This window comes from Raphanus sativus, chromosome 2 (genome assembly GCF_000801105.2).
Source record: "Raphanus sativus cultivar WK10039 chromosome 2, ASM80110v3, whole genome shotgun sequence".
Taxonomy (NCBI): Eukaryota; Viridiplantae; Streptophyta; class Magnoliopsida; order Brassicales; family Brassicaceae; genus Raphanus; species Raphanus sativus.
In genome coordinates, this window is record NC_079512.1 from 30,292,727 (window position 1) to 30,308,877 (window position 16,151).

The following is a 16,151-nucleotide window of genomic DNA, read 5'->3' on the forward strand; positions in this document are numbered from 1 at the left end:
AGGAGAAGTGAAGAAGAAGAAGAAGAATTAATGGGAATTAATGTGTAAAATTCAAAGGTCAAGATTAAAACAAAGACAATAGATCCGACGGCCAAATGTGAGCTTCATTAATGGCATTTTTGTGAATATTTCATCCCTCAAAAATCGATGGCTCACATTAAAACGTGAAGAATCTGATCTAATGGTTGAGATCTTAAGGGTATATTGATAATTGACACTCATTGTGTCCCATTTGTCCCATGATAGATCAATTTTGGTGGTTGCAGATTTTTTTTTTGTCCTTTGTCCCTTTCTAGATCAGAGTCCATCTTAACAACCTATTCAATACTTTCGTCAAAATGACAACCAGACCGGGTCTCAAGACCTCTATAGTCCCTGTTCTATATAATGATATTTTTATAAATTTTTGGACCCTAAATATTAAAGAAATTAATGAATTTTTTTAGGACTTTGTGTTTAATCATTCTTCGCACATCCGTAAATCCGGTTTTGATGGCAACCATCAACTTTGTAATTCAAATGGCTCTCGTAACACTGTCCCCTTCACTAGCTTGAAGTTAATAACTCTTTCCTCTAAGATGATCTTTACAAGATAATCTATATTCGTCATCTTCCATATTTTGTTTAATAAGACCAAATTAAATGACCAAATTAGATCATTTGTTTCTGCTTAATTGAAGTAGGCTTTCTGTGGGTGGAACTTATGTTTGCTGCTTATGCTCGAAATCTTGGATTCAAGCAAAGAATCTTAGACACTCTTTGTTTGCGTTCTGTAACCTTGTTTATCCTATTCCTCAAGCTTACTACAACACATTGTCACACATCTTAGCTTGGAGTTTGAAATATACAATCAAAATCCTATTCACCAAGCGTACAATAGTTCTTCTCCTTCATCAATAAAATAACGGAGAATACATGTCAAATCCTAACTTGTGCCTTACCCCGTCAACATATCTGTCTCTTTATGGATTGACTGTCATTTATGGCAATCTTCTACTTTGTGTTGGCCGGATAAGGCACAAGTTGGAATTCGAAATACTCTAAAACAGACAGAAAACTCTCAATCCGCAAATCCCTGTAGAATCTGAAGGACATATTCATTTAAGGAAGGCTCTATGCAGAAAATAGAAGGTTACTACCAATTCTCCGTAACAATTCTCCATAACAATGTAAAACAAAATCACCATCAAAATTAACTAATAATTGAAGTTATAACTAATGGGCTCAATAGTAAGGCCCATTAATAAGAAATAAATAAAGAAAAGTAAACAGAAACTAGCTATATATTGGGCCTTACCGGTTTTCAACTAACAAAAAGCAATACGATAAGATAATTAGGGGAAGTTCTCTTTTGGACACGACAGATCCCCATTGCTCAAACCCTAGTGTTCTCACGATTTCCATCATCGATTTCTGTTCCTCGATATCCGTCTTCTCAAAATCAAACTCTCATCGAGGATCTCTCGGTTTCCGTTGTCTCGGAGGTGCTTGGAGCTTCAGGATTTGCTGATTTGAAGCCACTCTCGTTCGATCGGGTTGTCTCTGCAGTTTCGTGAAGATTTAATCGGAGATATCTGTAGCTGAGCTTTGTCCCTGCCAATTACGCTGTTCGATCTCACACGGACGTTCTCCCCTAACCTGGATCCGGAGCTTGTCGGAAATTTCTCCCTTGATCTGTCGGTGCTGTCTTGACGCGCGTGAGAGGTTTCGTCTTTTGTGAAGTCGTTTCAGACAAAGTACAGAACCATATGAGTTTACTCTTGTAGTTACTTTTGTTTTTTTTTTTGTTTTTTTTTTTAGAAATCAAATTTCTAGAATCTTAGATTCTTCTTCCTTGTGTGTTTTGTTTCATAATGGTTTTTAATTAAGTTAATAATAATATCATATATATGTATTTTTTTTATTCCATTATTCAGATAAATCGAATGGCAATTTATTACAAGTTTAAGAGTGCCAAGGCTTATGATACCATCTCCATGGATGGTCCTTTTATATCAGTTGGTTTTCTCAAAGAGAAAATTTACGAAACTAAGCATTTGGGCAGTGGTAAAGACCTTGACATTGTCATCTCTAATGCCCAAACTAACGAAGGTTTGTCTTCCCTTTTTTCTTTATAGTTGTAGTTTATTAGATTTAGAGTATGGTTTTTACTTCCCTGCATTGTTTCTTATGAAGAGCTTTGGTGTCGTTTAGTTGTCTAGGTGATGTAGAAAAACCGAACTACTTACCGTGCTAGTTAAATCATAAACTTGAATTGCTTGAATCTATGATGATGTCACCATCAGTCAAGTTAATAGATGCAAGCTGTGGCCTTTATATATTTTCTTCTCTGCAATTTTTTTTGCAGAATATCTAGATGAAGCAATGTTAATCCCCAAAAATACTTCTGTCCTAATTCGCCGGGTCCCTGGACGCCCTCGCATCAGAGTTATCAACCAACAAGAGTATTTTTCCGATATCCATTATCTTAGTAGTCTCAATTCTCTCTTTTTTTCATTCGACTCATGTGTAGTGATGCAAACATCTTTCGCTTTGCAGGCCGAGAGTGGAGGAGAAAGTCGAAACTGTTCAGGCTGATATGAGTAATCTTGTTACTGCTGATACATCTGTTGTGAGTTGTTTACGGCAAATATTTTATTGGCACTTACTTCGACTGTCTTAGTATTATTAACTCACTCCTTTTTATCTACGTTTTAGGCTGAAGATGAGTTTGACGAGTTTGGGAATGATTTTTATTCAGTTCCTGCTGCCCCAGCTGTCAATTATAATAGTAACCCATGTCCTGATCCTCTTGCACCAGCCGATGAGAAAGTAGATGAAGAAACCAAACTTAAGGCGTTGATAGACACTCCGGCATTAGACTGGCAGCAGTAAGCAGTGTTCTTTTTAACTGATAGGCACGGTCACGCGAAATAAATCTTGGCCGTACGTTTGTTTATTTTTTCTTTCATGTTGACAGACAAGGCGCAGATGGGTATGGCTCGGGAAGAGGTTACGGTAGGGGTATGCCTGGAAGGAATGGTGGACGCGGTTTTGGTAATGGTAAGTTAGTTAATCAATTGTTGTCCAAAAATTATGTTTAGATCTTTCCGTAAAAAATGTAAGATACTGAGACTAAGTGTATGTATGTTGAGCAGGAATGGAGAGGAAAACGACGCCGCCACCAGGATATATATGCCATCGTTGCAATGTTCCTGGTATGTCAGTTGTGGAGAATATTTTGTTACTGTTAGTGATTATGGTTCTAATAGTGTCTCTTATAGCCTCGGTAAAAAAAATAACTTTGTACTAACTAAAGCGTATGTTTTCTGACTCTCAGGACATTTTATTCAGCACTGCCCTACAAATGGCGATCCTACCTATGATGTTAAGAGAGTTAAACCACCTACTGGTATTCCAAAGTCTATGCTAGTGGCGACCCCAGATGGCTCTTATTCCTTGCCAAGTGGCGCTGTTGCAGTTTTGAAACCGAATGAGTACGTTTTTTTTGTCGCATATTTACAGCTGAGATGTTGTCTTACGCTACTTTACCTTTTTCACATGAATTAAGTCTGAATGTTTTGTGTCAATTTTTAACCAAATTTCAGGGATGCGTTTGAGAAGGAAATGGAGGGGTTGCGGTCAGTAACACGCTCTGTCGGGGAGATTCCTCCTGAACTGAAATGCCCCTTATGTAAAGAAGTGATGAGAGATGCTGCCCTGACGAGTAAATGCTGTTACCAGAGCTTCTGTGACAAGTGTAAGTTCAAATTTTCAGTTACATCTGACGCCTTTGCTGTTTTGTAATTTTTTTTTTTTTGTCTTTAATCATTATTTATTACAGATCCTGGCTTTTTTACTTCATTAATCTAACAAATTCAGGTATCAGAGATCACATAATTGCAAAGTCAATGTGTGTTTGTGGAGACACCAATGTACTAGCTGATGATATTCTACCAAACAAGACCCTCAGGGATGCTATAAACCGTATCATGGAGTCTGGTAACAGTAGTGCTGAGAACGCTGGCAGCATGTGCCAAGTCCAAGGTAAAACTCAATCTCTCATTCATTCGTAGTCTGTTGTATTTTGTTTGTACTACTATCATTGCTAAACTAATGGCATATTGAAACTAGATATGGAGTCTGCACGATGTCTACCTCCAAAGGTTCTCTCTCCTACTACATCTGCTGCATCTAAAGGGGAAAAGAGACCAGCTCCTAGTCACAACATTGAGACTTTACCTCTAAAGCCGCCAGTAGAAGTAGCGGAGATCACAAGTGCTCCTAAGGTGGCTGAAGAAATAGTTAAAGTGGATAAGCCGGTTGATGCATCCGAAAGCTTGAATGGCAAGGAAGCGGTGGTTTCGCAGGTGAATACGCAAGCTCCCAAGGAAGAAACACAGCAGCAGGTTGCTTCCGGGGATCAAGGTAAGTAACTGGTTATAATTGATTTATAATAAAGAAGAGAAAGAGTCTTTATCTTTTGCTTATTAAATTTATGTACATTAATTAATGTTTGGTGACTAATATATATATCTTCAATAAAATAATGCACACTCTTTTTCTCTTTACTAGGAAAAAAAGAAGAAAAAGAAACCTCGGATGCCTGGACCTGGTAGCTATTACTCAATTCTCTTTCCTCCCAGTCTATGTTAATTGTATGGAGATATTCTTAACAGATTGTGATATGTTTGCAGATATGCAATGGAATCCCATGCAGCATCCAGCAGGCCCCGACTACATGATGCCGCCACCAATGGGTCCAGGTCCCAGTAATCATTTCTTCAATGGTATGCAACCAGGGTTCAACGGCTTTCAACCAGGGTTCAATGGCTTTCATCCTGGTTTCAATGGCTTTGCTGGCCCTTATCCTGGCGGGATGCCTCCTTATGTTGGTTATGGTTTAGGCCCCATGGACATGTATGGGGGTATGTTACATCCAGATCCTTTTGCTGCGGCGCAGGGCTTTGGGTTCCCTAACATACCACCACCTCATAGGTACTCTCATACATTGTTTCTAGTGTTTTTAATTTTTCCTTAGAGCTATTAAGTTTATATATAATGGGGTATTTGTGTTTGACTTGAGAAGGGACCTTGCGGAGATGGGGAATCGTATGAACGTCCAACGTCCTATGATGCCGGGGAGAGAGGAATTCGAAGCTAGGAAAGCTGAGATGAAAAGAAAACGTGAAAACGAGAGACGGTCACAAGGGTAATATTACTTTTACTTTCACTGCTCTCCAATGCTCTAACACGTCTGCTGCTGCTGCATCATGTTAAGCTGATATGATTCTTTGTTTTGTGTATGGTGCAGAGGGAATGGCATGAGGGAAGGTGAGAAGAGCAGAATGATGAACAACAACAACAACTCGGCAGACTCTTCCTCACCCATGAAGCCAAAATCTGTATGTATCATTTTGTTGTCTAAATTATCTTTCGCTACTCTCTTTTTCGGCCAACTGGTTTGGCTTTGCAAGAGACTGCACGTTTCAACAGTTTCTTTCTCTCTTTTAGATCTATTCCTTCTGTTGATCAAAAAAAAAAAAAAAAAAAATCTATTCCTTCTCGCTCCCTTTATCATTACGTAAAGGAAAATGGAATGATTCCACAGTTGCTTTTTTTTTTGATCGAATAGACTTCGCTTTATAGATATAGATATATATATATATATATATATATATATATATATATATTTTTTGCAACATCGCTTTATAGATATTATTTTACAATTTGTATACTAAAATGTAGATGTCTGATGTTAATTTCAAAAGAAAAAGTTATATTTTGATTAGAAAATGATATTGAATCATGCTAACTATTTTAGTTTAAAACTATATATACATATATATATTTTTATCTATAAACATTTTTGTATCACATCATGTTTTTTTTTTTGCACCTTCTTCACATCAGGTTAAAACCTATAAAAAAACAAAGGTTTTAAAGTGATTATATTGGCCATATGTTGGGCCTAGTGCATCTTTTATGGGCTTTGGACAAATTTTCGGCTTTATTACAAATCATTATCTAGTGCATTAAAACAACTGATGCCTTGTTCTACAATTAACAGGGACATGGACCTCCGCCACCTATCCCTGATTACGACCGTCGTAGACGATCGGAAAGATCATCATCAGAGCGTCAGTCATCGCGGCAGAGGGTCAGCTCTCCCTCTCGAGTATCCAGCAAGAAATCTGAGCATGATGATCGAAGCCGGGAACACCGCCGTGATGATGATCGAAGCCGGGAACGCCGCCGTGATGATGATCAAAGCCGGGAACGCCACCGAGATTCTGATCGCAAGCACCGTAAGAGATCCGAGATGCCATCGTCGGAGACACCAACTTCAGAGTTCGCTGATAACCACAAGTCCGGCGTGTTCTCGAGGATAAGCTTTCCGGAGGAGGCATCTTCAGGCAAGCAACGTAAGACGTCAAAGTCTTCTCCAGCGCCGCCAGAGACCTCGACGGCCTCGGCAGCCGTTTCATCGACTCGTCGTCATAGCGGGAGGGAAAGAGAGTCGGCAGAATACGAGTCCAGTGATGATGAAGACAGGCATTTCAAGAGGAAGCCGTCAAGGTACCACGAGCGGTCTCCGTCGGTGCCGGATTCTGACGTCGGTGACGAGCATTTCCGACGTTCGAAGCGATCGAAAGGAGAAAGATGGCGGGCTTGATTCATTATTGCATTCAAAATTGAAACTGCCTTGATAGAGAGTCATGTGCATGGTAAAGTGAAGACTGAAGAGGAGGCCTTGTGGCACTGAGGTCGACGATATGTTTAATCTGTGCTTTGTTGTGAGAATTAAAGAAATAAGTCATTGTAATCGACTCTCTTTTTTTTTCTGTAAATATAAATGGATTTTCTTGTTATATAAATGGATTTTTATGTCTCGCTAAATGATGTTTCTCCTCATTATGACTTTTTATCTAATTAAAAGCTTCTTTTTTATCTTAATATAAAAACCCTAAATAATTAAATCTTGTATAGTCATCAGAATGACATCTATTTTTGACTTTGATTAACTGAAATATAATCTTGATATAGAGTTCACAAATATTCTTTCAGAAATTACAAATGACATATTTGGAATACTTAGTTTATCAATTATTTGTTGAAAATGTAACTATCGGCTGAAAACTGAACTTTGTTGATAAAAGTCGACTTTGTATTTATATTTAGCTAAGAGTATCAGTTTTATAACTCGGCGGATCTTTTTTTAAATGTGATATGTTAGTATGTTACATCTTATGGATTTCCAGCGTGCCGTATTAACGATGGAATTGTTGGGTTTAGACGTTTTAGTGGTATTTGAGGGTATGAATGAAGGCAAGAAAAGAGTACCCCATTGACATTGCGCTAATGAGTTTTTATGGGATGATGCATGCATTTATTTTCGTCGGTCCAAATTACTAAAACTATTTACCACCATTTGCTGCTAGCACTATTCATTCATCTTTAGACTGCAAGAAAAAAAATTATATAGTGTAAAAAAAACTCATCGAAAAAGAATAAAGTACAAATAATAGAATAAACCCCAGATCATGTAAGAAACCACGTTGCTATCTATTTGTCCACATATGTTATATGAATTTGTGTCTAAAATACATAAATTATATACGAAAATTTGTTTCTCTTTTTAGCAAAAAAAAAAAATTGTTTCTCTTAGGATGTAAACGATTAATAAGAATATTCTATCCTTCACCTCCTTTAGGAAACAACATGCTTTTACGTTTTACATATATGTGTGTATTTATGTTCTATTTAAAACTGTTACTGGTATGTGTGTATATATGTTCTATATAAAATATTTTGATTTTACGATAAAAAAGGCATTGGTAAGTAACGAAATAATCTTCGCATTCACAACATTAATGTCATAAACAAAAAAAAAATATTATGTTGGGCTAAAGTAATCTTCAGTTTAACCCTTTGTTCATTTTTACTAATTTTGGAATCTAAATAAAAAAAATAAGCAAACAAAATTTCTCTTACAAATTTAAGCAAAAAAAAAAACAAATTTCTTAAAATAAACAACTTAAGCACGTTGTCTAAATGTGTTACGAAGTGCCACACACGAACCCAAGTGGGATGATAAAAGACTTTTACACAAAAAGGACTATATATAAATGGACTTCATATTGAAATATATCATAACAAAGAAAAGAAACTACAAAGAGCAGCTATGGGTAGAATGAGATCCCCAAAAACAATGGGATTAGGGCATTGCATGGTTTTTGTTGTGGTCATTAGTGCCTTCGTAGCTGCAGCTTACCCTTATGAATCTCCCCCAACAACACAGAAGTATTCCCCAGTCCATAAACCCAAATCACCATATCCACCCAAAAAGAATTCCCCATATTACTCGGCATCACCATCTCCTCCACCACAATATAGAAGACAAGGCCCTAAATACACACCACATCCAAAACCATATATCTACAATTCCCCACCACCTCCGTCTTACTACTTCCCATCTCCGAAAGTTGATTACAAATCTCCACCACCACCATACGTCTACAGCTCACCACCATCTCCACCTTACTACTCTCCTTCTCCAAAGGCAGAGTACAAGTCTCCACCACCTCCATACGTATACAACTCTCCACCACTTCCACCATACTACTCTCCTTCTCCAAAAGTTGACTACAAGTATCCACCACCGCCATATGTCTACAGCTCTCCACCACCTCCACCATACTATTCTCCTTCTCCAAAAATAAACTACAAATCTCCACCACCACCATATATTTACAACTCTCCACCACCGCCACCATACTATTCTCCTTCTCCGAAAATAAACTACAAGTCTCCACCACCACCATACGGCTACAACTCCCCACCACCTCCACCATACTATTCTCCTTCTCCGAAGGTAGAGTACAAGTCTCCACCACCTCCATACGTTTACAACTCTCCACCACCTCCACCTTACTACTCTCCTTCTCCAAAGGTAGAGTACAAGTCTCCACCACCTCCATACGTATACAACTCTCCACCACCTCCGTCATACTACTCTCCTTCTCCAAAAATTGACTACAAGTCTCCACCACCGTCATATGTCTACAGCTCTCCACCACCTCCACCATACTATTCTCCTTTCCCAAAGGTAGACTACAAATCTCCACCACCACCATATGTATACAGCTCTCCACCACCGCCACCATACTACTCTCCTTCCCCAAAAGTAGACTACACGTCTTCTCCACCACCATACGTTTACAATTCCCCACCACCTCCGCCATACTACTCTCCTTCTCCGAAGATAGAGTACAAGTCTCCACCACCTCCATACGTCTACAGCTCCCCACCACCTCCACCATACTACTCTCCTTCTCCAAAAGTTGACTACAAGTCTCCACCACCGCCATATGTCTACAACTCCCCACCACCTCCATCATACTATTCTCCTTCCCCAAAGGTAGACTACAAATCTCCACCACCACCATATGTATACAGCTCTCCACCACCGCCACCATACTACTCTCCTTCCCCAAAAATAGACTACAAGTCTCCTCCACCACCATACGTTTACAATTCCCCACCACCTCCGCCATACTACTCTCCTTCTCCGAAGATAGAGTACAAGTCTCCACCACCTCCATACGTCTACAGCTCCCACCACCTCCACCATACTACTCTCCTTCCCCAAAAGTTGACTACAAATCTCCACCACCGCCATATGTCTACAACTCTCCACCACCACCATCATATTACTCTCCATCCCCGAAGGTAGACTACAAGTCTCCACCACCGCCATACGTATACTGCTCTCCACCACCGTCACCATACTACTCTCCTTCTCCAGAAGTAAACTACAAGTCTCCACCACCACCATACATTTACAACTCCCCACCACCACCGCCATACTACTCTCCTTCTCCGAAGATAGAGTACAAGTCTCCACCACCTCCATACGTCTACAGCTCCCCGCCACCTCCACCATACTACTCTCCTTTCCCAAAAGTTGAGTACAAGTCTCCACCACCGCCATATGTCTACAGCTCCCCACCACCGCCACCATACTACTCTCCATCTCCGAAGGCCGAATACAAGTCTCCACCACCGCCATATGTCTACAGCTCCCCACCACCTCCACCATACTATTCTCCTTCGCCGAAGGTTGATTACAAGTCCCCACCACTGCCATACTTCTACAACTCCCCACCACCTCCACCATACGTCTACAAAATGCCCTACTATTAATTTAAGTTGTTTATTTAACAAGCAACATGATTCATTGCTTTTGTTTTTTGATGAAATTGTTTTTTTTTAATTTTCTTTTGTTATTGCTTCTTCTATTTTATGGTCTTATAATACCAATAAAATTTGGCTACTTTTTGGATCCACTTATTTATTCGTTGATGTTGTTCAAATTCACTATAAATTTGAAATAATTACATTTTGCTATCTGATAATTGGCATTTTAAATTAAATTTTAGTCAACTTTTATATGGCATTCCATTAGTTTCATATTGGTGAAACATTGAAAACTTGCTGATGTATGTTTGCAATTGCAGTTTTATTTTTAGTGAAATAGTCTGTACACCAACAAGATAATTTTCTAATTAATCTGAATTTATAAAACACTCTTTAACATAATTCTATTGTAGTGCATATTGAATCCAAAACCCATATATATATGTTATAGAATGTTTGTGTATTTATAGATCTTTTTTATTTCTCACTATATAACTGATTTTGTTGTTTATTCTGAACTCTTTTTATCTAACCAAAATATATAGCCTTAGTGACACAATTAGATATGGTCAGATGGATAGCCGACTAGCCAATAACTTTTAAATTTCTAAGGACAGTAGATATTGGAGGTTATCAAGAAATATCAACAATATTGCTATTTGGAATCTCTTAGTTTATCAATTATTTGTTGAAAATATAACAATTGCCTGAAAATTTAACTTTGTCCATAAATGTCGTCTTTATTTTATATTTAGCTAAGAGTAGCAATTTGTAACTTGGTGGATCTTTATTTTTTTCACAATCAAAAGACATCGTGAAAAAAAATGAATTAGTTGATTTAAGAGGTTTAGTTGGAAAAACAGTTAATTAAGATTAACTGTATCTGTGACAGACTGATTGTATAATAAATAAAAGGAGAATAATGGTTTAAATGAGTATTAATATGATCGGCACTTCCAAAGCATAGAATTAATTTTAGTCAAGATATTTTTATTTGATAGAAACTATGGTTATTTCTACATAATTAATTTTAAATTTTGTATATAATTTATGTATATGTTTTTTTATTAGGTAGATTAAAACATATGTGTTTAGTAAAATTTAATTCCTATTAGAGCATCTCCAGCTCTACTACTACCAAATTTAATGTAAAATAGAGTGAAGAATACAGTAATGAATAAATAAAAAAAATCATTACTCTATTTTTGTTTTAGGTCAAATGCTTAAAAGTTAGAATAAAAACTAATGAATCCATTTATGTTTAAAATATTATAAAGATAACTATAGATTTTTTAAGCTCTGATGTTTGCAGTGCTTTTTTCTCGGTGATAAAATTCAGGTTTGTATTGTGTACGCGTTAAACTACCCTCCATCATAGTTTTGAGGAACTTCAAAAATGGTTTAACTCTTGAAATCTTCATACTCTGTGGTTTGTCTGGATATTGGTTATGTTAAACTCGGTTTCAAGTATAGATATATTTTAGTTTGTCAAAAAAAAAAGTGTGTTGTTTCAAAAAAAAAAAAAAAGTGTAGATATATTTTCTTCGTTCTTATTTTCATTTAAAATAGTTTCTGTGCTCGAGACTTTGATGGAATGTGAAGGTGCGCCTTCGAACTCCCCTCATTATCTAAGTACATTTTTTTTTCTTAAGATCATTTTAGAACAAGAATGAATTAACATATATTACAATCTTTAGGTGCATCGTTCAAATTAGAATATAAGTAATTATTTCATGGTAAATGTGATATGTTACAGCTTTGTTTTTACGTCTAGGAGTATATGGATTTCTAGTGCGCCGTATTGGAATTGTTAGGTTTAGTGATATCGAGGGTATGACTGAAGGCAAGAGAAGAGTATCCCATTGGCATCGCCAATTTGTGATAGAAAATTCAAAACGACGCGGTAATTGTTATGGATGATGCATGTATTTATTTTGGTCGTTCTAAATTACAAATTATTCACCACCATTTTCTGCTTGCATTATTCATTCATCTTTAGACTGCAAGAAAAAACATTATATAGAGTGTAACATAATTAAAAAATATATCGGAAAAGAATAAAGTACAAATAATAGAATAAACCCTAGATCGTGTAAGAAACCACTTTGCTAAATTGTAAATATCGATATGTCTATTTGTCCACATATATGAATTTGTGTCTTTTTTTTGTGTGTGTCTAAAATACATGAATGATATACGGAAATTTTGTTTCTCTTAGGGTAAAAACAATTAATAAGAATATCTTTTATCGTTCACCTTCTTTAGGTAAACAACATGCTTTTACGATTTACATATATGTGTATATCAATTTTATTAAAAGTTGAAGTATGACCTATTGATACATGTTTAGTCCAACAGTTATTTTATAACTGTACCTAAATAACCATAATAACCTTATAAATATTGATATATGTTTAGTGGTGTAACAGTTATTGATAACTGTATCTAAGTAACCACCTTCTAAATACTATGTAGAATCGTCAAACTCCATTTAAATATAGACGTGGTATATATATATATATATATATATATATATATATATATATATATATATATATATATTACTCCATAACTGTAGGAACTTCAATGCTTATCCCCCAAAAAATGATATAACTTATATGCTTTTCTTTTTAATATATTTTTTTTTTTTCTTTACACCTATTTGTTACCTAATTTAAATATCTAATTTAAATATCTAATTTAAGTTCTGAGTATTTATATAACAGACAAGAACATTCTAATATATATAAATTCCTTTAGTTTAATGGGTTTAAATAGGTTATTCGATTAAAAATATTTATTAAATATTATTAATACTATCAAAAAATAACATGATCTATTGAAATATGTGTAGTCCAACTATTTTAATAAAGTTATTAAAACTTTTTATTAATCACATTAAAAAATATTATAAATGAAAACACAAAAAAATAATTATAAACAAAAATATAAAAATTAAATTTTTAAAAAATTATAAAACAAAAAAAAACCCGCCTTTTTAAAGACGGGTCAAAATCTAGTATCTATTTAAATATGTTACTGGTAGACAAACACCAGATGAGGAATCCATATGGAGAGTGCTGATGATATAAAAGCAACCAAACAATACACTGAATACAACTAGACATGGAACATACTCGTCAAAATGTTATATAAACAAAAATGTATTGTTTCGGCCGACGATGTTCCCATGACTTCAAGTTTTTTATTTATAGTTTCTGTTATATATCAGTCACAAAAAATATTTAAAATATTTTAATTTTACGATAAAAAGTGTTGGTAATAATGAAATAATCTTCGCATTCACCACATTAATGTCATAAACCAAAAAAAAAATATTATGTTGGGGCTAAAGTAATCTTCAGTTCAACGCTTTGTTCATTTTTACTAATTTTGGAATCTAAATAAAAAAACAAGCAAACAAAATTTCTTAAAATTATAGGAAGTTGCCAAGAATCTGGAACATTTCTTATGCCCATCACTTATCTTAAAATAAACAACTTAAGCACGTCGTCTAAATGTGTTACGAAGTGCCACACACGAACCCAAGTGGGATGATAAAAAACTTTTACACAAAAAGGACTATATATAATGGACTTCATATTGAAATATATCATAACAAAGAAAAGAAACTAAAAAGAGCAGCTATGGGTAGAATGAGATCCCCAAAAACAATGGGATTAGGGCATTGCATGGTTTTTGTTGTGGTCATTAGTGCCTTCGTAGCTGCAGCTTACCCTTATGAATCTCCCCCAACAACACAGAAGTATTCCCCAGTCCATAAACCCAAATCACCATATCCACCCAAAAAGAATTCCCCATATTACTCGGCATCACCATCTCCTCCACCACAATATAGAAGACAAGGCCCTAAATACACACCACATCCAAAACCATATATCTACAATTCCCACCACCTCCGTCTTACTACTCCCCATCCCCGAAAGTTGATTACAAATCTCCACCACCACCATACGTCTACAGCTCACCACCGCCTCTACCTTACTACTCTCCTTCTCCAAAAGTAGAGTACAAGTCTCCACCACCTCCATATGTATACAACTCTCCACCACCTCCACCATACTACTCTCCTTCTCCAAAAGTTGACTATAAGTCTCCACCACCGCCATATGTCTACAGCTCTCCACCACCTCCACCATACTATTCTCCTTCTCCGAAAATAAACTACAACTCTCCACCACCACCATACGTTTACAACTCCCCACCACCTCCACCATACTATTCTCCTTCTCCGAAAGTAGAGTACAAGTCTCCACCACCTCCATACGTTTACAACTCCCCACCACCTCCACCTTACTACTCTCCTTCTCAAAAGGTAGAGTACAAGTCTCCACCACCTCCATACGTATACAACTCTCCACCACCTCCACCATACTACTCTCCTTCTCCAAAAGTTGACTACAAGTCTCCACCACCTCCATACGTCTACAGCTCTTCACCACCTCCACCATACTATTCTCCTTCCCAAAGATAGACTACAAATCTCCACCACCACCATATGTATACAGCTCTCCACCACCGCCACCATACTACTCTCCTTCCCCAAAAGTAGACTACAAGTCTCCTCCACCACCATACGTTTACAACTCCCCACCACCTCCGCCATACTACTCTCCTTCTCCGAAGATAGAGTACAAGTCTCCACCACCTCCATACGTCTACAGCTCCCCACCACCTCCACCATACTACTCTCCTTCTCCAAAAATTGACTACAAGTCTCCACCACCGCCATATGTCTACAACTCCTCACCACCGCCACCATACTACTCTCCATCCCCGAAGGTAGACTACAAGTCTCCACCACCGCCATACGTATACAGCTCTCCACCACCGCCACCATACTACTCTCCTTCTCCAAAAGTAGACTACAAGTCTCCTCCACCACCATACGTTTATAACTCCCCACCACCTCCGCCATACTACTCTCCTTCTCCGAAGATAGAGTACAAGTCTTCACCACCTCCATACGTCTACAGCTCCCCACCACCTCCACCATACTACTCTCCTTCTCCAAAAGTTGACTACAAGTCTCCACCACCGCCATATGTCTACAACTCCTCACCACCGCCACCATACTACTCTCCATCCCCGAAGGTAGACTACAAGTCTCCACCACCGCCATACGTATACAGCTCTCCACCACCGCCACCATACTACTCTCCTTCCCCAAAAGTAAACTACAAGTCTCCACCACCACCATACGTTTACAACTCCCCACCACCTCCGCCATACTACTCTCCTTCTCCGAAGATAGAGTACAAGTCTCCACCACCTCCATACGTCTACAGCTCCCCACCACCTCCACCATACTACTCTCCTTCCCCAAAAGTTGAGTACAAGTCTCCACCACCTCCATACGTCTACAGCTCTCCACCACCGCCACCATACTACTCTCCATCCCCGAAAGTAGACTATAAGTCTCCACCGCCGCCATATGTCTACAGCTCTCCACCACCGCCACCATACTATTCTCCTTCACCGAAGGTTGATTACAAGTCTCCACCGCCGCCATACGTCTACAACTCCCCACCACCTCCACCATACTATTCTCCTTCCCCAAAGGCCGAATACAAGTCTCCACCACTGCCATATGTCAATAGCTCCCCACCACCTCCACCATACTATTCTCCTTCGCCGAAGGTTGATTACAAGTCCCCACCACCGCCATACGTCTACAACTCCCCACCTCCTCCACCATACGTCTACAAAACGCCCTACTATTAATTTTAAGTTGTTTATTTAACAAGCAACATGATCCATTGCTTTTGTTTTTTGATGAAATTGTTTTTTTTTATTTTCTTTTGTTATTGCTTCTTCTATTTTATGGTCTTATAATACCAATAAAATTTGGCTACTTTTTGGATCCACTTATTTATTCGTTGATGTTCTTCAAATTCACTATAAATTTGAAATAATTACATTTTTCTATCGGATAATTGGCATTTTAAATT

General features: G+C 37.4%; 1 protein-coding gene and 1 pseudogene across 1 annotated transcript; both read left to right on the top strand.

Annotated features, from left to right (window-relative positions):
• The first annotated feature begins 1,317 nt into the window (after positions 1-1,317).
• Positions 1,318-6,879, top strand: LOC108843017 (E3 ubiquitin ligase PARAQUAT TOLERANCE 3). The gene is given in 16 exon segments (XM_057003039.1): positions 1,318-1,736; positions 1,917-2,091; positions 2,348-2,444; positions 2,539-2,611; positions 2,698-2,870; positions 2,960-3,042; positions 3,138-3,197; positions 3,320-3,476; positions 3,588-3,739; positions 3,862-4,026; positions 4,114-4,418; positions 4,555-4,594; positions 4,677-4,977; positions 5,069-5,191; positions 5,294-5,384; positions 6,050-6,879. Coding segments are annotated over 15 exon segments (2,592 nt in total). The 5' UTR covers positions 1,318-1,736; positions 1,917-1,925; the 3' UTR covers positions 6,656-6,879.
• Positions 6,880-8,034: 1,155 nt separating this feature from the next.
• On the top strand, positions 8,035-16,147 carry LOC108830431 (extensin-2-like; annotated as a pseudogene).
• The last annotated feature ends 4 nt before the right edge of the window (positions 16,148-16,151 follow it).